The sequence below is a fragment of the Branchiostoma lanceolatum genome, chromosome 3 (genome assembly GCF_035083965.1).
Source record: "Branchiostoma lanceolatum isolate klBraLanc5 chromosome 3, klBraLanc5.hap2, whole genome shotgun sequence".
Classification (NCBI taxonomy): Eukaryota; Metazoa; Chordata; class Leptocardii; order Amphioxiformes; family Branchiostomatidae; genus Branchiostoma; species Branchiostoma lanceolatum.
Window position 1 is genome coordinate 29187200 of NC_089724.1, and position 23680 is coordinate 29210879.

The following is a 23680-nucleotide window of genomic DNA, read 5'->3' on the forward strand; positions in this document are numbered from 1 at the left end:
CAATCACAACTTGTGATTACGTCGTTACTGAAAACTTCTCTTCCAATACACATTACGTATGAATATGGCACCATGGGATAACTGCATTTAATCAACACACATGGTCCCGTGTGCAATGCATTTAAAGAATGGGCAAAGTGAATGTACATGGAAGAATGGGGCTTTGCGAAGAACAATGGCTTCACTCGCCATTACGTAGTCTACAACGCTACAGCCCTTGGGCTGGAAAGAGGAGGATTTACAAAATTAATCTCGAAGTATTCTTATTCTACTATCAATACATAGGTCAATTAGGTTTTTCCCGAAAACGTTTGGTTGCCCGACATCCATATTGTTCCTAGGGAGGGGATGGTCAAAGTCATAGTTCAAAGGGAGAATTTGGGAATCTAAAGGGGCGTCGTTTACAATATAATCTGGGAGCGTGCCTACTCGGGTGTTAAAGTCGCCGCCTACCAGTATTTCTCCAAGGTCACTAAAATAAGCAATTTCTTCCTCGAGTATATAAAAATATCCCATGTTCTATTATTGTGTATGGTATCCTTTTGGGCTAATATATACAGATGCCAAATATATGTCTTTATCGTGATTAAATAACTGTCTGTCTATTTTAACCCAAAAAAAGTATATCTTCACTTTTACTTTCCAATTTAGTGACCAGACCTTTATAATCTTAAATTCGCTATGTCCCTATTGAATTCAAAAACGTTTCGACCCTGGCTACCTCCTGCTCGTGAAACAGTCCACAATAGGGGCTTAAAGAAAAGGTTACAGCTTACCATTCCTTTCACAAAATCAGACAGATACAAACGTAGTGCTATTCCATACTTAACCCAATTACTGAACACCAATTTGTAAGATGTATTCTGTTATGTATGCTACTGTTGGTTGTACAATTTGTCTTTTGTATATATTTTCCAATGTTTGAGTGTGCTCTTTTGTACTTTTAATTTTAAGACTGCGTAATTCAGCCGGTTTACTTGAAAGAAGGTAACATCGTCTTCAATGCTGTTTTAATTACTGTATGTGCATGTCAATTCCTGAATAAACCATTTATATTTAGTACATAAAGTTAAACTAAGTTTTAACTTAGTTTTAACTTGGCGTTGTTAACAATTTTACATATAGCTTAGTCTCGTGCATTTTTTCCATATGAGCTTCAGTTTTGTGCTGTTTTTTTATCTCCATGAAAAATGGAGATATAGTTTTGGGTGTGTCTGTCTGTGTGTTTGTGTTTCCGCACTACTGTAGTCAGCATAACTCTAGAACCTCTTGATGGATTACAATGATATTTGATATGTGGGCGGGTGTTGTGGAGCCAAAATTCAAGGTCAATTTTGGGCCCCCTGGTATGTGACCTTGGTACTGCAGCAGAACTTCCGTTTTTGAATGTTTTGACCTGGACGTGCTATGGTCTTGATTGTTGGGTGGTAGATACTAGTAGCTTGTGATGTAATAAAGAAGTGGTGTAGGTTTGGGCCCCCTTGCAGCTTGCTCTGGAACTACAGGAGCATTATTGTGAAAATATTCTAAGGAGAATAACTGAACAAAGGAACGGCGGATTTTCGTGATATTCAGTATGCAGGTAGCTTAGACATATATGTACACAATGAATTGCAAATTATGCTAATTGTGACTTATTTGCATAACTAATGAGGAAAATCTATATTTACAGTGTTTTACATTATATGACTCAATTACATGTAACATATGTAGTTTATGGTAAGCGGAGCATCAACAGAAACCAGTTATGCAAACAAATTAATTACTAATATGCATAATTGATGCAAAAGCGCCATAACTCATATAAGTGAAAATGATAGGACTGTCCATATTACAGCATGTGTAAGTAAGGTAAAGGTGTTTATGACCAAGCATATATTATGCAAATGTCTAAATCATTTGCATAAACAGAATATTTCATGGAGATATGAGGTCTCCGAATTCCTGTTGTTAATTTTGTTTTTTCTATATATATTAGCTTTGCGTTTTGTGTACGCCTTCATGTGTGTGTTTGACGTGTTTTGTGAAATTATATATTGAACTTTGAATACAGTTACCAGGGCTAACCCTTTGTATGGAATGGACTCTTCCAGCGGCGAATGGACCAATAAGTATCACGCAAATTTCAGAATGTAAACAACTACAACATTGCGAAAGATTTCTTCTGTGGAAGAGTTTCTGCAATCTGATAGTCGAGAAAATTTTGCATTTGATCATGGACAGCTCTTCGGAATACAATGGAGTTGTGCAATAGTTCAACAAATTTCTGCTGGACACACTGCAAATTTCTGATGCTTATTTTATACTTTAACACTAACACATACAGCACCAGTGATACCATAATTTTAAAAAAATTGCTAACAATAAGATACACAGCCACTTGTAGGGAGATGAGCCTTTGTGTACTCTTGGTGTACTCTTAGCAAAAACAAGTAAACAAGCCATTGCTATATACAGAGAGGAATGAAGAGCATAACATTTATGATAGAAACACTGCAAGAATTTTTTTTTTATTAGTTCAGGCATAAATTTGGAACCTTCTCAATTGATCATAACTTCAGTATTACACAACAGTATTTACAACACAAGGACCGGAGTCAAGGGACAGTGAAGTTGTTTTAACAATCATGGCCACATCCCACCCTGCACAGATGTAAAAGTAGTGCTCCTAATTGGATTGACTATATCAACCAATCATATCAAGGTTTTAACATGCATTAGTGTTTTATAAGGCGCTCTCTCATTGGCTGTACGAATTAGTCCCACCTGATCAGGAATAAAGATGTGACCATATATGGCATCACCATATATGGTCAAATGAGGAAAACAGCCAAATATGTCTCCCAGATTCCCCCCCCCCCCAAATCGTATTTTGAAGTGATGTATGCCACAAATACGAACAATGTTTTATGAGTATTTGTTCTATGTAACCCATAGGGAATTTCAGGTCATTCGGCTGTAATTGAAGAGCACGGGAAGTCCAAATATACAGCTTTGGTCTGGAAAAAAACTATAAAATCATTTTGAAACCTAATATAAAAAAAATGAAAAAGAACAAACATCCGGGGGGGATATGTCCACTCTATCTTTGTGCCAAATTTCAGGTCATTTGGCCAAAATATGATAGGGATGACATATGACAGGAGAGAAGGAGGAGGAGAAGAAACATGAGAGAACTAAAAAGGCCATCATTTGCTTCCGAACAAATACAGCATGTTTCGCCCATCCCCATGCAAAAATTAGACCGTCCCAAAATAACACCCGGGCAAATCGAAATATAGACTAGAGAGGCAACATTTGCGAGAGAAAATACAACCCACTTTGCCCATCTCCCTCCCGATGCAAAAACTGACTGTTCCAAAATTACCCGGCCACAAAATTATCTCTAGAAGTTCTGCGAGACGCCAAGAGCCTTCCGCATAGTTAGCACCTTCTTACCGCAAAGGCTTGCGAGATTTTTCTGCGAAACACCTCCTGCGTGTTCTCGCAGACTTTTCACTTTTCGTCGCGTGCTATTCCGAAGTAATGAATTGAAGTACTTGACCTATATGAAAATTAGGAGACCCGATAATGTAACGTTGATTTCTGCCTGAAACTGCAAAAACAATGCGTAATAGCAAAGCTCGGCCACATCGAACATGTTAACAGCAGCATGAGATGGGACCATTACATGTATATTCTAACTTTAGTTGAAATTGTGATGGATTTTATTCATCTGTATAATCTGTAACATCGTTACATAGAACGGACTTGATCCATGTAATTCAAACCGTAGGTTTGCTCTTATATAACGGCGTATTGGAAGTTTTGCAGGGGGATCTTCAATGATAACATTTTCTGACTGACCTTAAACCAACCCTCCTGTGTTGTTGAAATGAATAAACTAGGCAGCTGCTGTTTCTAAAAATATTGTTTAGGTGATTGCTTGCTGCCGTTCTAGCTAACGGACTTACCACTTTTACTGAATGTTGAATCCTTCCTCCAGCTGTGCCGACAGACGGGCGGAAGACAAAAAAAGGGTGTGACTAGAAATGCCGCCATCTGCTCCTGAGCAAATACAGCATATTTTACTTCCTCCTCATTCAATAATGGACGTTTTGTAATGATCCAAGCTACATTTGTTTGAATATGTCGTACATATCGCGCGTGTTCCTGCAACAGGACCTTAGGTAACCTGAATAGAACACATATTCTTTGGGCAGCAGCAAATGGGACGCGCGGAACCTTAGATAGAACGTGGATTCTTTGGCCGACAGCAAATAGAATGCGCGGAACCTTAGATAGAACGTGGAACGGGGATAGCACTTTTGGCCCGTTTTTGGTCTGAAAAAAGGCCGAACAGCATTTTGAAGTGATGTATACCATAAATGTGATTTAGTTCCTATAGGCACCCATGTACCGAATTTCAGGTCATTTGCCTGTAATACCAGGGCACAGGAGCCAAAAATATAAAAAGTGACTAAAGATGCCCACCAAAAACTCCAAAAAAATGATTTTAAGGCCTGTATCAAAATAATTTGAAAAAAGTATTTGCCATCTTTACCTCCATGCCAAATGTAAGGTAGGTTGGTTAAAAAAACGCGGAGTTGAATTCATTTGAAGATCTGTCAGGAGGAGGAGAAGAAGAAGAAGAACATATAAAAAAACAATATGTTGAGCCCATACCTATAGCCCATACCTATATGGCTCAACATAATACATATTACATCGGATTCCATACAATGGATGAAATATAATAAATTAAAATAAGATAGAATCAAGACCAATCTATAAAACCTCATTGCTAACACCAACAAATATGCTGTATGAATACAACATAACATGGCGTTCTAAACAATGGAAATTAACGGTCTGATCCAGTTCTGCTGTCAAACAACAACACTCTCTTAATCCCCAGCAATTGTATGGACAGGAGTAGGCTCTTGATCAGTCACCTTTCAGCGATGCTCGACTCCCGTGTGAAGAAATAATTGACATTGGGTGCGAAGCGAAGTGGTCTTTATTTCTAAAGCATCTCACCCGGGAGCCAACGTAATTTTTCATTGTTATGTTAATCCCAAATCAAAGACGGCACAGGCTTCAAGTATTTTTGTATTTTGGCGCCTTCGCCCCGAAACGAAATGTCCTGGCTCTTACCTTCCTTCGATGCAGGCAAGCAGGATGCTTGGATGCTTGCTTCAACACTGTGTCGCACACCAGAAGACCTTATATGGCAATACGTTCCAAAATTCTTGTATAGCCGTTGCCTTATATGGCAAGGGAACACGAAAAGGCAGGCAGGCTTGATTTGCATGACACATAGGAGGGCGACCGCATGTAACTGCTACAACTGTTCGGAAATATCATTGCATTGTGGTTTCGGACTTTGATATCCTGAAAAATGACCATATTACATCTATACCACAAGATTGCAGAAGAAAAAAAATAATTTCGTCAAGAAAACGACCAAAAATGGACATAAATGATACCATGTAGTGAGGTTATAGCATTACGTACAGAGACACGTGTTACACACTACAGCTTAGCTTATCTGGTAAGGCGTAGCGCTTCGGACCCAGAAGATCCGGGATCGTGTCCGAGCATGGATTTATTTTTCCTTTTTAGATATTGAATATCAAAAATATATATTGATATTATAGTAATCTATCAATATCATATTTATAAATATCATTTTCTTTATTTTTCATTAATAAATAAAGAAATATTCTATATTTATTTATTTTCAAATATTCATTTGATATATACAAGGCCTTTGTCTTATGAACAGTCCTTCATAGATCCAAACCCGGCATTCGAATTTTTCTGTTCATTGTAATGGAAAATACCGTGCAGCGGCTCCTATGCGCGGTAAGATGATTCTTGCAAAACACTCGCCACTAAACTTCTATCCCCGATGTAAACAGAGGCTCTTGATGTTGTTTGCAAAACAGCGATCCTTTGTACGTGTATGTTACAGTAGCAAATGCTCCATTGTTCAGTATCGACTTCATTCAGACAACACGGACGTGGAAAGTGACGCCGTTCGGCACAAAAATATGGGAATTTTCATGAATTTTAGCAAAATTATCCAGGAAAATAAGGAAGAAATGTTGTAAATGCGGAAACCAGAATAATAGGGATGAGGTAGCTGTTGATTTGTTTGACATTTGGTAGTCATTTTAGATAGAACCTTAGCTGTTATGAACTTCTGTTTCACTTAATTACCATAGTGCTGATGATTCAATGGTGCTTTTTCAAATTGTATGTTTTATTGCGTGCCATGTACATAATTACATTGATAGCTTTTATAATGAGCATATTGTACATTTTAGAAATAAGTACAAGTTGTAGGCCAACACCAGCTTTTTCAAAAGCACTTAAGTTAAGTGACGTAACTTCAAAATTGCTTTCCCCAATCTGCCTTTCTCTATAAAACAGTACTCCTTTCCAAAAATGACAATTTTTCTTATAGACTCAACAGCCCTTGAGTAACTTTCTCTGGCAGATTTTACTTCAAGAAAAGGAAAAAGACAATTCACACTCATAAACGTAGCCAAAACGCCAGCTTTTTTGAAAAGCACTTGTTTTAGAAATTGTGTGATTTTGAAGACGATTTTTGAAGGGCTGTAGATCCCCGCGGAACAGTAATAAACAAGCCGATATTACGGAAGACAAATCCCCACTGATAGAGGATACGCAACATTGAAGGAGGTTTTATAAACTCACGAAGGCTTTGACAGCTTCAGTCAAGCTAGCTGTACATTCACATGCAATATTTTCAAGCCTACAAAAACGATGGTTGGCTTTTAAAGGCACGGCTTGACAAACTTCTTGATAGAAACCTATGACAAAAAGGTTGATTAAAAAAATTGTTCAAATAAGTTATCCATTCTAAGGCACATTGCCCATCGTGTCGAGAAAACCAGCCTCTCAAAATTTAGTAGCACCAGCACTTACCTTTCCCAGGCCATTTAAAGAAACATGACCGAAATCAAAACGATACGAAATAGAAGCAAAACCTTAATTGGCCACGGAAAAATCGACCGGGCCACACGCAAAAAAAAAAGATGAATGGAAAGATAAATGCCTTTACTACCCAGGATAAATCCAGTTTATCGGGGAAAGGTCTCTTAATTATGTAATTATATTTCACTCACCATACCATAGATATGGGTAGAGTGAAAGGTATTTTTTTGTCAGGTTTCTTTTCCTCGTACTTCTCCTGTCATTTCAGTTAAATCGTTTCAACATCGCTTTGTTTTTATTTAGTTTGATATTGGAATTTTCACCTGAAAACAGCCAAAGAAAACAAGCCAAACAAGCAAGGAAAATAATGGCCTGCACATAGCAGACAACGGTAGTCATAATTAACCTCGCAAGGGAATAGAGATGCCGACTTAGACTTGTCATACTATTTTTACAGTACCTTTAAGTTAATAAGTTGAGCGAAGGGCTTTACCGATTTTGTGTAGGTATCGTCATTTAGGAACCACATGGTACTTTGTTTGTCCGGGGGCCTTGTAGGTTGCGCTGACGTTACTTCGTCACTTCGGGTGGACTTCTTTACTTGAGAGCTTTGCTTTAGCATTTGAGTGGTCTTTCCCCCCTCATTTGTGGCAATTCTGGGAGAATGACGATCGACAGTGTCCAAAACACCATTTAATTGCCAGAGTCCATTCCTGCGATAGAAAAAAAGATGATCAGGAGACGCAAATAAATGAATACACACTAGTCCATTCCCAGTCACCAAGAGGGTTTTAAATTATTATTGTAATAATTTTGAAAATTTTCAAAAACATAATATCTGACTGACGATAGTTTACATTTTTTCTAAACGATTGAGTACAGTTAGAAATATGAATTTATTTGAATTCAATTAGATAATTTAGAATTATCTCCACAAAAATCACTTTATTTAGAATAATTTTTCAACACCTAAATGATTCTTTCTCTTTAAGAAATATTTACAAAAAATGGTAGAAAACGGTTAACAATGGTAGAATGGTGATTGCCCCATTGCAAAATTAGATGCTAACCGGCCCTTCTGTCTACTTTTTTACATCTTCATCAGCTTTCACTGCAGGACATTGGTTGGTCCTTTGTGAAAAGGATTCTTCCCTACACTTTGCAAGGATGTGTGAATTGCTTTCTTCCCAGCCCTCTGACCTACTTATTAAGATGTTACAATTAATGGTAGAAAATGGTAGAATGCTGTTACCATTATTTAGAAAATAATGTGAATATCATATTCTACATCATGAATATATCTAAAGTTTTAGAAAATTTTAGAAATATCTCGCAAGTTAAAATCATATTCAAAATATTTCCAAAGTGTCAAATCTCTTGTACAAATAATTACAAGAAATTTAAAAAAAAATCTAAACTATGACAATAACAACCCCTGCGGTGACTTGGAATGGACTCTATTAGAAAGCATTTTAAAGCTCTCAGCGTCTTCACTAGTTTATTTACACGATTAAAAAAAATACGAATCCATTTCTTCGGAATCTTTAAAAAGCATATATAGATTTATCTGTCTTCAAATTCTTCTTTCTTAACAGGTTTCTACTTTCCTTGCTCTTGTGACCGTTTCATGGAGTGGGCTATTTTTTTCTCACTTATTTGTAACTTCCATTATGGATAATGCTCTTTTGGTCATGCTATTTTATTGTCATAGTCAGTGGTTGCATGGGGAAGGGATATCATGCTGGGCATGGGAATAATGTTACAACAGATATCTGTAGACAGGATATTTCATCGGTACCAGTACTCTACTGACCATGACACTGGTACCCCTACCCTGGGAGTCCAGGCACCGTAATCGGCGCGCCACGGATCACCGCACGCGCGCCCAAGCTTTCACGGCCCACCCTCTCGCTGCTGCCCGAAGACCGACCCTGCCCCACTCTCCGCTGCAAACCCAAGCTCCGCTAGCCGATATAGCGGAGCTTGGATTTGCAGCGGAGAGTGGGGCGGGGTCGGTCTTCGGGGAGCAGCGGGAGGGTGGGCCGTGAAAGCTTGGGCGCGCGTGCGGTGATCCGTGGCGCCCCGATTACGGTGCCTGGACTCCCAGGGTATTGTACCCCACGTTGCCTCACCTTGTTGCCCAGTTGGACGCCAAACCCACGTTGGTTGGAAGGTAAGAGAGTACCATGAAACCAAGCGCCCCCAACAGGCACAGAAGGAAGAGCCACTTGTAGCACCTCATCTGCGCGATGGAAACCGAATCACTCATATCTAATATCATCATATGGGGAAGAAAGAAAATGGAAACCTGCGTTAGTAAAATCTCTGGGTAATATACTCTCTTTTAGATGAGATCAAAACAAAAATAAAATTGATTGCATGCTCACATGAAAATTGACAGCTAGCCAGATCTAACAAATAGGCAGCTCTGTTAGAACTGATGCCTACGCGCTATGAAAGCTGCACTAATATATAGGACTATATCAGACATTACGATAGATCTGAACCAAAGAGTTTATATCAGGGTAACGCAGAAGCTTATATTCCAACTAGAGTACAACAAGCAGATATATGCAAGTACCCTTGTAGAGAATATATTCTTCTTTTTTTCAAAGAATAGATTCTAACTTCAGATTCACACCTCTCATTGAAAGCCGTTCTGGAGCCCCCGTCACAAATCAAGAATTGAGCTCGACGTGTCGGCGAGCTCCAAATGAGGTTTTTCGGCCGAATTATGGCCGACGTCCTGGCGAGGGCCGCGGGCTTAAGCCCCTGTCACGTTAAACTTACGTCGCACCTATGATGCACCTACGATGCATTTCCCATACAACGCACGATGATCGCAGGTAAATCGCAGGTAAATCGCAAATCGTCGGGCAATGTTCAAAATTTCATTCATCATCGTACGATTTTTATAGCCCCATTACTGCGGCCTTTTTATCTTTTGATTAGGTGACGAATTCATAAATTTCGACCATGTTCTGATGGTTTCAGTTACCCTAATATATTGCCGATGTTGATGCAAATTGTAACCATAAGAATAGCAACCAGAAAACAGTGCGCCCGTAGAAAAGCCTGTTTAGATTTTCCACGTGTCAGGTCCAGAACTACGCGCATATAATTGCTTGATGTCTGTATACACGTGGGTTTATAAATAGATCATACCTCAGTCCTATCCTGTCTCTATTTTCAGTTTCAGTTTTTGTTGGACTTTTTGGTCTATTATGTCCTTTCTTTTTGATGGACAATGCAACTGACCTGCTATATTCTTTCTCGGGACCGTCCGCAAAGTGTTCTCTTGGCAAATTAAAAACAAAGACAGGATAGGACTGAGGTCTGATCTAATCATGAACCCACGTGTATACTGACACCAGACAATTGTATGCATCGCCTGTGTGTGGTACTAGATCTGACACGTGGAAAATCTAACCTTGGAAGCAGGCTCTTCCACGGGCTCGTTGTTTTCAGGTTGCTACCGTGTTCTGGTGGTTACACTTTGCATCAACATTGGCAATATCAGGGGAAACGTAGGTACGACGTGAGTTGAATGTGACCCTAGCTTTAGGGCTATTTTTAGGAGCTTGGTCGACGCTCGGCGGTCACTGGAAGCTGCGCTTAGATTCAGCGAGGCCTCAGCAATTATTTGTTAACTCATAGAGCTCATCATCAGCTTGCCCATAGCCCGCCCGAGCAACGGTCAACGCAAAGCCAACAACTCGGCAAATATTTGGGCGACAATCATACGATCTCAGACCCTTTTCTTGTCGATGGGAAGTCGCCCAAACTCACCGGCCTCGCTCGAGGATCGCTCGAGGTTCCTACCATCATCGGACGACCGTCGTCGGTATTCCGGCCGTAAAGTTGTAAAGTTGTGAGTGCTTCGGGCGAGCGTTGTTTTGGTGCACGGAAATAGGCATTTTTGGCTGAAGTACGACCGACGTCCTGTCGATTCCGCGGGCTTTGGCCGATATTTAAAACCTCGGTCGACGCTCTCGGATCACAAAAAGCTGCGCCTAAATATTCAGCGAGGCCTAGGCGACGGTTTTGAGCTCGGGAAGCTCGTCAACAGGTCACCCACACATCAACCGAGCAACAGCTAACATTCGAACTAAGGTCGGGCGGCAATCGGACGATTTAAGAATTATTATTTTTATATGTCAGTGGTCTCTCGAACTCTTCCTCCTCGCGCGAGTCTCGCTCGGGATTTGTACAATAATCGGACGACCGTCGTCGGCGTGCTTTGGGCGAGCGTCGTCCTGGTGTCGGTGAGAGCTTGGACGGGCACGGGCCGACTCCCTCTTGTTTGTATACACATAAACCGAAACGACAGTTTGGTTGATAACATAGCCGATGGTAAAGAATACTGTATGGAATTATCAAAGAATGCTGCCCAATCTTTTTTTTATGAAAGACAATACATTTGCAAAGTTATATCTTCACTGAAAAAAAAAATATATAAATGTATTGTGGACACCGTGGACATTACTTCCTGTTTCTTTTCTGCTGTTAGTTTGGATGTGTTGATGAAGATATTCATCAACTTAGGTTGGAATAAAACTGATTTGTTTTCCTACAACATGACTAGTTCAAAGTACAAATTCACTACATTTGGAAAAAAAATTTAATAACACTGTCTGCCGAAACACGCCAAAAGTTAGGACGGCGTTCGCCCGAATTGGGACTACATTTATTTCCGTTTGGTGAAAATCATAGCATTTACGTTAAGCAGGCGCACGCTCATCCACAGCGTCCTTTTCTCTTTATCAAACCCACGCCCATGGCATAGCGTGTGTGCAAGTCTTTGTGTCCTGGGAAGGAGAACGAATTTTTGCGCAACGCATTCGCCGATTTCACAATTCCCAAGATGCTCCAGTGGGGTGTCGTAAACTTCATTTTGCGGTAATTCTTCTTAGCGCGGACCAACAGAAAACCCAAGTAGGAGGGTGGTAAAGCTGCAGGAAGGTACGTTTTTTGTGTTGATTCTCATCAAACATGTCATTATCTTCGCCGAGTACTTGTACTCGGAGAAGATTATGTTTTCGGTTGAAAAATCTGTTTGGTGGGTCTGAATGTATGTCAGGAGCATAACTCAAGAAAGCTTCAATGAATCTTTATGATTTTTGGTAGGCGTGTAGTGGTTGTGCAAAGAAAGGTCAAGTTCGAAAATGCTTCACCTTGCGTTTTGCAACAGTACTGCAGCGGACTTTGCATTTTTGTGTGTTAGTATGTAGGCAAAAAAAGTGACGGAAACGTTGATGGATCTTCATGATTTTTTGCAGGTGTGTAGATGTTGTGAAAACGGGGGTCAAGTTCAAAAATGGTTCCCCTGGTATTTTCCGTCGGTACTGCAGCGGGCTTTGTGTGGATGTGTATTTGTATGTCGCCAGCATAACTCAAGAAGCTGTTGATGGATCCGTATGATATTTAGTGGATGGGTAGGGTTTACAGAAAGGAAGGTCAAGTTCGATAATGGGCCTTCTAGCGGCTACCTAAGGTACTGCAGCGGAGATTCAAAATTTAGGGGCATATTTTCTGAAAGTGCTATGGTCATGATTTTTGTGTGGTAGATAGTTCATGCCACAGAAAGTAAGTTCTGTAAATTTTGGCCCCCTAGCAGCTTATTAAGAACTGCAGTGGGTGTTTTTGTTTTGACATTCGGACATGAATAACTTGAGAAGGGGTCGACAGATCGTCGTGATGTTTGGTATGTAGAGAGATCAGATGGTGCTTTACATTATCAATTACTAATTATGCAAATCAGGAGGTAATTTGCATAATTAGTAAGGAAAGTTTGTTAACCCACTGCATTTCAATGGGACATGGGACAGTGTCAGGTTATGTAAACAGATGGCCTTGCATAAACGTACATGTAGGTCAAATAAATAAACTATTCTCCAAGCAGAGGTGTGGGTCCTCCTGGTTTTAAACGCGTTCAGTTTAAGCATTTTTGTTCAACACGGTTGGCGACATAACGAAATAGGGACAAAATAGAAAGCCTGACTAAAAACACCTAAAAACGCGCCAGATTAGACTATTCATATGTATTGACTGTACCATTTCATCATCACTTTCAGCTTTCAACACTGCAATATCGAACCTTTGTTGCCCATATAATATCAACCAACTCATATTTTTCATGACCAGTTATAACATCTATTAGCACACTCTACACATATACTAGTCCTGTACCACCAAATGATTTTTAACCCTATCTAGACTGGACTAATTCGCCCAATCATAACTTCCAAATGGTATGGTGCATGATCAAATTTGCAGGGGGTGATTAGCACGTAAATATTAATCACTCTCCATAATAAGCCTTGATTATTTGGCGAAGATAATGTGTTCGTGGAACTCTAGTTATTACATGTTTTGTATACTGGGGAGATAATACAGAACAATTCTTAAAGGTTTTACCAGTGTTTGTCTCCCCCTTCCTCTATGACAATTATACAAATTAAACTTCTATAGACAAACACTGGTAAAACCTTTAACTTAAGAATTGTTCTGTATTATCTCCCCAGTATACAAAACATGTAATTATGACATGTTTGATGAGAATCAACACAAAAAACGTACCTTCCTGCAGCTTTATCGCCCTCCTACTTCGGTTTTCTGTTGGTTCGCGCTAAGAAGAATTATTTGTAGTGAACTCTATATAAAATGGACTAGTTAAAAAACCCTTGCACTAAAATTCCTTTTGCATAATCACCCCAGTCAAAAATTGTATATTTTAAAAGTCCATGCGAAAATGGACTCTTCAAGCGACACCCCCGTGTATACATTACCAAAAATCGTTTTTCCAATTTTCTTGTTTTTCCTTCTTGAAAGAATTTTTTTCTATCGGCAAGAACATTATTTTGTATGCAAGAATCCCTATTTTAAGCAAAAACAAGAATTGCATCTTATGATTTTTTTTTCTCCTTGCTCAAACCAAGAAAATTCAAGAAAATAATTCTAGTAGAATCAAATTGTCAAGAAAAAATATATTGAGAAAATAATCTGACAGTGTACACTATCAAAAGTCTTATTTTTTTTCTTATTTTTCTTGTTTTCTTATGTTGAGAAAGATTTTCTTATACAAAGGAAAAACAAGAAGATTTAAGAAATATTCTGGGAAGTCTTGTCTTCGTCAAGTCCTACACAACGAATGTTATTCTTTTTTGTTCTGAATTTAATAAGATATTTCTAGCATGCTGTTTTCCGTAAGAATCTTTTAGAAAAATAAGAAAAAAAAGCTTTGTCTGCCTAAATGTAAGATTCGTTTTTGTTTGGTCAAATTTGGCATTCCTACAGATTCTTCCCATAAGTTATTTTTTCTTGAAAATTCAATTCTACTAGAATAGTTTTCTTCAACTTTCTTGGTTTAAGTTTTCTTGATTATCTCCATGAAAAATTATTTTTTCATGGGGATATTGTTTTTCATGCGTTTGTTTGTGTGTTATCCTGTGTGTATGTTTGTGTCATCGGACGCTTAAAATCAGCTTAATTGAAGAACGTGTAGATGGATTGTAATAATATTTGGTATGCACATGTGGGTAGGTGCTGGGAGGAGAAATGTCAAGGTCAATTTTGGGCCCCCTGGTATGTGTCACTGGAGCTGCAATGGCGTATTTGTAAAATAATCTTCAAAGGAGAATAGCTGAAGAAAGGAACGACAGATTTTCATGGTATTTGGTACGCAGGTGGGATGGACAGAGATGTATACGTACAAACTGAAGTGCTAATTATGCAAATTTGGATTGGATTTGCATAAGTAATGAGGAATATCTACTCCTCCATTGCACATGTAGCAAAGCTCTTAATATTATGATACCTCTGATTTCCTCCACTCACCGGTCTTGATCAGAGAGTGTCAATCCCAAAAGTAGCGCTTAAGTTCTGCTCTTGGAACGTTCAAGATGGCCTTCGCAGGAAATGTCACGATGACGAGTTTGTGTCTAGTTTAGAAGAATATGATTTTGTTTCAAGAGACTTGGCTTAAGCCAGGCGAAAAATGTAGAATAGAATCCTTCAATTATTTTAGAAGTGATAGAGACCTAAAAAAGACCGCCAAAAGGAATTCAGGCGGGGTAGCTATAATGTTTAGAAACAAATTTATGAAAGGCCTTACAAAAATCCAATCAAGACATCCAGATTTTCTCTGGTGTAAGTTAGACAGAGCATTCTTTGGCCTGGAGCAGGATCTGTTTGTCGGGTGTGTGTACTTCTCACCGGAAAATGCATCGTCCCCAGAAACGAAAAAAAATTCCCTCTTTGATATCCTACAAGAAGATAATGTAATATTTCCAATCAGGGACATATAAAACTGCTTGGTGATTTAAACGCCAGAACAGCGTCCCTGCAGGAGACGGTAATTCAAGAATAATGTCTGAACCACGATTTCATAGATATAAAAGAAGACATACCTCACAGGTCGAGCTTTGACAAAGGGATGAATAGATACGGCAATAATCTAATTGATCTTTGTTCAGCAGCCAACATGATTATCCTAAATGGTCAAGTTCAAGGAGACTTATCCGGTAAATTTCCCTGCCACAAGTACAATGGATCTAGCGTAGTTAATTACTTCATTGTTCGTTCGGAAATTCTCCGCAAAGTCCAATATTTGAAAGTGAATGATCCATCTGTGTTTTCAGACAATTGTTTGCTTACTTGTTCAATTTCAACAAACTAATCCCCGTACATCAAACAAGTTCATATCCCAACACGTCCTCTGCCGAATAAGTACGTCTGGGATGATGACTCAAAAGCAAAATTCTCAGAAGCGCTCCATAATCCATTAACATTATATGACATGAAAAAGTTTAAGGATAAATCATTCTGCAGTGTGGAGAGTGCAGTAAAAGAAATTGCCGGCATTATCACACATGTGGCCGACAAATCCCTGCGAAAAATCACCTTCAGGAACAAAACAAAAAAGGAAAAGAAATGGAAACCATGGTAAACTTCATCATGCGTCTCTCTTATACGCGAAATCAATAACTTAGCTTCTCAGTTTTTAAAATGTCCATGGAGACTCGATATTAGTCAAGCGTATTTCTGCAATCTAAAAATTTACTAGAAGAGAATCAAAACGACCTTTTAACGAAAGGAAATGGCACAAGATAAGCAAGCTCAGTAAAGAAAATCCACAAAAGTTCTGAAGGGAGTTGAAACTACGAAAGCAGGATGAAAGTGATAAACAGGACATGGATCATAACATTAGCCCCGAAGAGTGGAGAACTCACTTCAAAAATGTAAAAGACCACGAGCTCGTTGAAAGTAACGAATCTGATAAAGATTTTCATCAAGATGACAAACAAAAACACATTCTGTAAATAACAAACCCACAGATAATATCACAGACAACATTATCCACAATTTAGAGAAACTAACAGGAAAACCTCTGGACTCCGACATTTCAGTTGAGGAAATTATAGAGGGGCTGAGTTAATTGAAATGTAGCAAAGCATGTTGAACAGATTCTGTCTGAAATGAAATGTTGAAATATAGCAATACACAACCATTACGGAACCTTTTTAATACAGTTCTTAACTCTGGAAATTTCCCGCATCAATCGAGCCAGAGCATTCTCGTACATAAGAGTGGCAATGTATCGAACCCGTCAAATTATAGAGGAATTGCCATTTCTAGCTGTGTCGGCAAATTATTCACACTTATACTGAGCAACCGTCTACAGCGACTTTTAGAAAACAACAATGTTTTGTCCCCCTTTCAGTCTGGATTTCGAAAGGACTTTCGGATAAGTGATAACATCTTGCTGAAAACTCATATAGATAAACAGCTATCCGTACCCGGAGGAAAATTATATACATGTTTTGTGGACTTCAGAAAAGCCTTTGATTCTGTGTGGAGAAATGGCTTATTGTACAAAGTCTTATCCTCAGGTATTGGTGGAAATTTTTTCAAAATTCTACAATCAATGTACAATAATATAGAATATTGTGTGAAGACAAATCATCTTGTGGTGTACGTCAAGGTTGCAATCTGAGCCCACTCCTTTTTAATCTGTTTGTAAATGATCTTCGAGCTACATTAACATCACCATTATGCGACCCTAAAACCTTAAAAGATACTCCCATAAGTAGTCTCCTCTGGGAAGATGACCTTGTGCTCGTTTCACAATCAGAAGCAGGTCTGAAACAATGTCTAGAAAGACTCGATACATTTTGTTCCACTTGGAAACTATCTATCAATAGAAGAAAAACCGAAGTCATGACATATCTAAAGAAATATTTAATGTACTTGACTTGACTTGACTTGACTTGTGGGTATGTGCTTTGAGGTCGCAGCTGTCTAATCTGTTTGTCTATTATCTAGGACAAGTATTCCCCAAGTGACAAGTCCCAACACCTGGTGGTTCTTCAGCCCAAAACCAAGTAGATGGAATGGTAGCTCTACTAATGGTATTGCAGAAAGTTATACATACCACATGTTACATAGTACGGATGTTATATTTGAGATGTAGGTACCTTTAGAACAGGTTATTACCTGGCAAAAAATTATGCTAATGATGACCTAATTTGCATAATGTATGCAGAAACTCGTATTTCCCTTTCCGTAATAGCTGCAGATATCATAATTGAGATGTAGGTACCTTCAGGAAAGGTTAACACACTTGTCCATGAATCATGCTAATGATGACCTGATTTGCATAAATTTATGTATAAATGTGTATTTCTCTTACCGTAAAGGCTGCGCATGTCATATTTGAGATTTAATTACCATTAGGAAAGGTCAGAAACCTGATGATAAATTATGCTAATGTGGGCATAATTTGCATAATGCATGCATATCCCTTGCCGTAAAGGCTACGGATGTCATATTTCAGATGTAGGTAATTTAAGGAAAGGTGAACACACCTGGCCATAAATTATGCTAATGATGGCCTTATTTACATAATGTATGCATAAACTTGTGTTTTCCTTACCGTAAAAGCTACGGATGTCATATTTCAGATGTAGGTTATTTTAGGAAAGGTGAACACACCTGACCATAAATTACGCTAATGTGGACCTCATTTGCATAATTCAGGTATAACCTTGTATTTCACTTACTGTTAAGGCTACGGATTTCATATTTGACATGTAGGTACATTAAGGAGGGGTCAGAAAACCTGGCCATAAATTATGCTAATGAGGGGTTTATGCATAATTTATGCACATCTATTACCATAAAAGCTACAGATGACATATTTTAGATGTAGGTACATTTTGGAAAGGTGAACACACCTGACCATACATTATGCTAATGACGACCTCGTTTTCATAATTTCTGCAGAAACTTCAGAATTCCATTACTCTACAGTAAATGCTAAAGACGTCATATTTGAGGTTTAGGTAATGGGAGGGGAATATCCTGCATTTTCGCAAAAATGTTGCCTTTCTAATTTCCATTGCGCATAAAACCCTCTGGCACATAAAACAAAACAACCAGTGGCAACAACAAATAACTAGAGCAAATAAAACACATCATATATAAAAACAAATTTCATGGAGATTTTGGGTCTTCGGACTCTTGTTCTTAGATGCGATTCTTGTTTGTGCTTAAAACAGGTACTCTTGTTTGGCAATAAACATACTCTTCCAACACCATTTATATTTACAGTAAGATAGACCAGACCTAAAACTCAAACTCAAAAAAGAAAACTTATTAAACATCTCTACATTTACATAACTGTACAGAGGACCTTTTCGTGACGATAAACGGGGTTTGATTGCCTCACGCACAACGAAAGCATACGCATGGTTCACGTAACCTTCAACAAAAAAGAGCCCTGCGGCAGTCCCTCTTCAGAGCCCTTATAGCAGCATGGAGGGTGAACACTGAAACGTTGCTATAGTTACGGAAGAAAAAGTATAGTAAAGCATAGGAAGTGGTCACAGTGACCGTTGCCGTGGCAACGAAGGTCTGGAAATTGAACAAACGGGTGCATTTCAAGCAAGTTTACGTCAGTATCGGACACATCAATCAAATTTAGCCGAATATAAGGTTGTTGCCCATTCCTGGCCAATTCCCGTCATGGTTGAAGATAGAAGAACACAGTTTTCGATCTACGGGGATTTCTATAGTTAAGGGCCGCAAGGTGCCTGGCTTCGACGCGGTAAAAATGATAGCGCGGTGCACTTGAGAAATACACTCAAGTGAGGTATCAGTTATCGCCTCCTTGAAAGATTTTCATAAAATTTCCATGAGTTTTATCAGAACTAAGCTACCGAGGGGCCTAAACCTACACAACTATACTTGTACTTTTCTTTCTCCCTCAATTCCTATGACAAGCCTAATCTCTGTACCCCCCCCCCCCCCCTTGTACCTCTTTTTTCCTAAATTCCTTCCTACTAAAGAATTTAAAATAACAGGACTCACCGGTGGTACAGCCGCAATGAAAACCTCAAAGGAATCCTCGGACGTGTAGCTGGATAGTTGAAACTTTGCAGGGTGGTAATATTCAACCTCTCCCGTATGAGTAGCCTCTATTATGTATACGTGTCGACGTGTCAGCCAATTCATATCCCTACGTTATTTAGATTGCTGTTGCGTCCTTGATACATTCAATCGTGCGTTCCTACACATCCGTGTGGAGTTCCTGTATTGAGAGGGCATGCATGGGGGGGGGGGGTCCGACAACGCTCTACGCTGACTTCGGAGGGCCGGCTACGTAATACGCTAAATTAAGAAAGTCTTCCTACGCTCTACGCTAAATTATGGAGTGGTCGGCAACGCTCTACGTAAGATCAAAACGGCCGATTACGTTCTACGTAAAAGGGGCAAGCAGGCCCTCTTTTGAAACTATCAGCATTCAGGCAAGATGGAAGTTTCAAAATGGATGTTGTGCAACACGGAAGAGTGAAGATTCCTTGAAATATTTGCCGAGAAGGCAATCTGTTCGCTGCCGTTTGTGTGTATCTGTGAACAGCATAGCTAGAGATTTGTTAGCTGTGGCAAACGAAGGTCAAGTTCGATGATGATCCCCTACAGGCTTTCTAACGGTATTCCAGCGGTACTTCTGCTTTTTTTAAAATATCTTGCTGATTTTTGTCCGTGTGTAAAATCATTACACGTGTTTTACCTCTCACGGCCCTTGTTATGTCTTAAAACAGAAATATGAAAACATATTAGAGGGTCTGCATGGGGGGGGGGTTCCGACAACGCTCTACGCTAAATTTGGAGGGCCGGCTACGTAATACGCTAAATTCAGAAAGCCTCCCTACGCTCTACGCTAAATTCAGAAACCTACGCTCTACGCTTAATTATGGAGTGGTCGGCAACGCTCTACGTAAAATTAAAACGGCCGATTACGCTCTACGTAAAAGGGGCATGCAGGCCCTCATAATACTTACTGTGTGAAAATGTTTATGTATATTTCACAGTACAGATTGGAATCCAGTAGGATCTGGAATCCTACTAGTACAGACTACAGTAAAATCCTCGTTACGGTGGTAACTTATTGTTGCCGTGGCCCGTCGACGTCGTATCATCTTCCCATGATGCGCCGCGAGAGCAGATCTTCTTCCGGGGTCAAGCCTCCCGGACGTGTTGATTATACCGTACGGCAGCAACAACAAACATAGTAGAGATATGAATCAGCTGCCATGTCAACACATAAACACGGCTGTAACTCCCGTAAGTCCTGTGTCTTCAGTAGTCACCGTATCCTAACATACATTGATTCATTAAGTTGAATTATGCTGCTGTCTTTGTTCACTACTTTATTACATAAGGGATTTTCCAAATACAATAATTTTTGTAGGGAAGACTAGTACTATTCCATTATCAATCCTTGGGTCTCGACTGACTGCGACGTTGTGACAACTTTGCGAGTTTTTGATAAATCTGCACTTGCACACGAGAAAACTAGCTCGTTGAGTTTTCAAAGGCCTCTCCAAAAACAAACGACATCTTTTCTACTTCTATAAACAACGTATACAACAAGCGGACGAAACCTTACCCCCTAAGCTTATTGCCGTGTTTAGCTACATGAAATGATGCCTTTCAATATTTCTTTTAATCATTGAAAGGTTTTTCCTGTATAACTGTTGAAAATCATTTCTCTGTATTACGTTCCATGTATTTCGCATGCAACCGGATACAGAAATCTTACTTCTCCAAAAAGAAACAACATCTTTTCTACTTCTTTTAAACAACGTATACAAAAAGCGGGCAACACCTTGCCCCCTAAGCTTATATTGCGCGTTTAGCTTCAGGAAATGTTGTGTTTCAATGTTTTTAAATCATTTCAGAATTTTTCCTGTCGGAAATCATTTCTCTGTATTGCGTGCAATGTTATTCACATTTACATGAGCGCGACCAGGTACAGAAATCTAGCTCGTTGTGTTGTCAAAGGACTCTCCAAAAACAAACGACATATTTTCTACTTCTAAAAACAACGTATACAACACGCAGGCGAGACCTGGCCCCCTAAGCTTATATGCCCAGTTTGGCTGTAGGAAATGTTGCGTTTCAATGTTTTTTTAATCATGACGGAGTTTTTCCTGTATAACTGTTGGAAATGATTTTACTGTATTACGTACCATGTTGTTGACACTTACATGGGCACGACCAGGTACAGAAATCTAGCTCGTTTTGTTTATAAAGTTTTCTGCAAAACCATACTTGATATTTCCTTCTCCTTTAACCCTATCTAGACCGGCTTTTTTAGGATATCTGGGACGGGGGGGGGGGGTTATTCACCCCCCCCTCATAACATCCAAACGGTATGGTGTATCATCACCAAATTTGCAGGGAGTGATGCACACGTGACTTTGATAATCTCTGTAATTTTGGTGACGTTACGACGTAATATGACGTAAGTATGACGTCATCGATGGGCTAAATATGGAATTCCGTCAATATCTAAATGTATTAAGCAAAAAAGGGTGACGATTTTGAAGGCGAGAAAGCATGTTGAAACCTAGAATAGTGATATGGTCCACCATATTGGATTTAGACCGATTACGTCATCAAATCAGCATAAATTATGAATATTAAATCATTAAAGCTACATCTAAATACATATGATGTTATACATAAAGGAAAAAGTGTGGTTGAGCAAAAAGAGAAATATCAGTGTTTTAAAAAAAATTAGTGATTTTTGCATAAAATGGCTGTCAGAACCCTGTTGCCATGGCAACACGAAAAATTACAAATTATCAAAAATATATTGCCAACTAAATTTTAGGAAAAGTCACCAAGTTTCGAAGTCCTAGCTTATGTCGTTTGACAGTTATACGATGTCAAAGTTCGCGCGGGCACTTTTAGCCCACCCCCCCAGTCTAGATAGGGTCAAACAACGTATACAACAAGCGGGCGAAATCTTGCCCGCTAAGATTATATGCCCCGTTTAGCTATAGGAAAGTTGTGTTTCAAAGTTTTTTTAAGAAATGCCCTACACAAAGGGAGGCTATAAACATGTAGATGTTCCAACACATCCGTGTGTAGTTCCTGTTGTCAAAATATAAGAATTTGAGCACGATCGAAGTATCACTGATGGCGCTGCTATGTTACTTTTTATTTATTTATTAATAAATTAAGTTAGATGTTACATGCATCATACCAATGAAAATATTACTAAAAGTTTATTTTTGTCCTTCTTGATTATTTGTGCAATCATTACACATGTGCAGCTTGGCCCTTCTAGCTTCTTGTCTTCAAGATTACTATATCAGTATTTTGCTGTCACTTCTATGCCTTGCAGGATGTAAGCAAAAACATGCAGGTTCAAAATACAGTCTCTTGATCAAGATGATATCTCATAATTATAAGGTTGAAGAAGTAACACAGTCAAAAAAAATTATCTTGTCATGACATGTACATATGGTATAGTGTACTGCGCAGTTGGAATATATCACTGTGACTGCAGCAACAACAAGTACAGATATGGATCAGCTTCCTAATCGACACATCTCAGACTCCGTTGAAACGGGAGTGGTTGAATATTTGGTGGTCCTCGTCATCTTTAAAGGAAATCAAAAGAAGAAAGCTCTGCTAAAAAGACTAATGCGTCGACTGCAAGCTGTTCTCCGCCTGTTGTGTCTTTTTACCGATATGCAAAATGAAGGCATACTTTTTGGCCTTTGTGTGTGTGTGTGTGTGTGTGTGTGTGTGTGTGTGTGTGTGTGTGTGTGTTTGTTTGTTTTTTTGTTCGTTTGTTTGTGTGTGTGTGTCTGCTTATGTGTACGGGTGTGCGTGTGTGTCTTTTTTTTCATGGTAGATAGCTTGTAATGTAAATGAGAAGTAGTGAAGGTTTCGGCCCCGGAGCAACTTGCTCTGGAACTGTAGGGGCATTTATGTCAAAGAGGATTACAGAACAAAGGAACGACATTGATGTTCAGTTTGCAGATAGCTTAGACAGATGGGCCAATTTGGCTAATCAATTGACCTTACATTTCTGGCTTAGGTGCCCTAGCATCTATACCAAATGTGGTATTAGACTGACTAGCTAGGACATGTGCGCACTGGACTTTGTTCACACATTCGGCATACATTACTTCAGAATTATTTTTCTCGACAAGAATATATATCCTCAGTTCCTACTTCACTCCATTGAACCTAAATGTACTCAGACGCTCATTCAAATTTTTGCCATAGATCCCTTTAAGTTAAAATGATGTTTGAAACAACTTTTATGTGATTTCTCAACCAAAAATGTATACCCTTGAGTCCATTCAAACACGGGGGCGTCTCAGTTCACTTTAGTATTAGGTGGATTACACGAAAGTGTGGAAGTATTTTT

General features: G+C 39.1%; 1 protein-coding gene across 3 annotated transcripts in view; it reads right to left on the minus strand.

Moving 5' to 3' along the window:
- LOC136431324 (alpha-N-acetylgalactosaminide alpha-2,6-sialyltransferase 2-like) overlaps positions 1-19429 on the minus strand; it is a 36924-nt gene extending 17495 nt beyond the window's left edge. For 2 of the 3 annotated variants that reach the window (XM_066422650.1, XM_066422651.1), the window contains exons 1-2: positions 9078-9250; positions 7439-7658 (exon numbers count right to left, since the gene is read on the minus strand). In XM_066422650.1, coding sequence (XP_066278747.1) covers positions 7439-7658; positions 9078-9229 — 372 coding nt within the window. In that variant the 5' untranslated portion in view covers positions 9230-9250. Of the gene's footprint in view, positions 1-7438; positions 7659-9077; positions 9251-19314 lie in introns of those variants that run through there. The other variant, XM_066422652.1, reaches the window with a different exon arrangement.
- Between the last annotated feature and the right edge of the window lie 4251 nt (positions 19430-23680).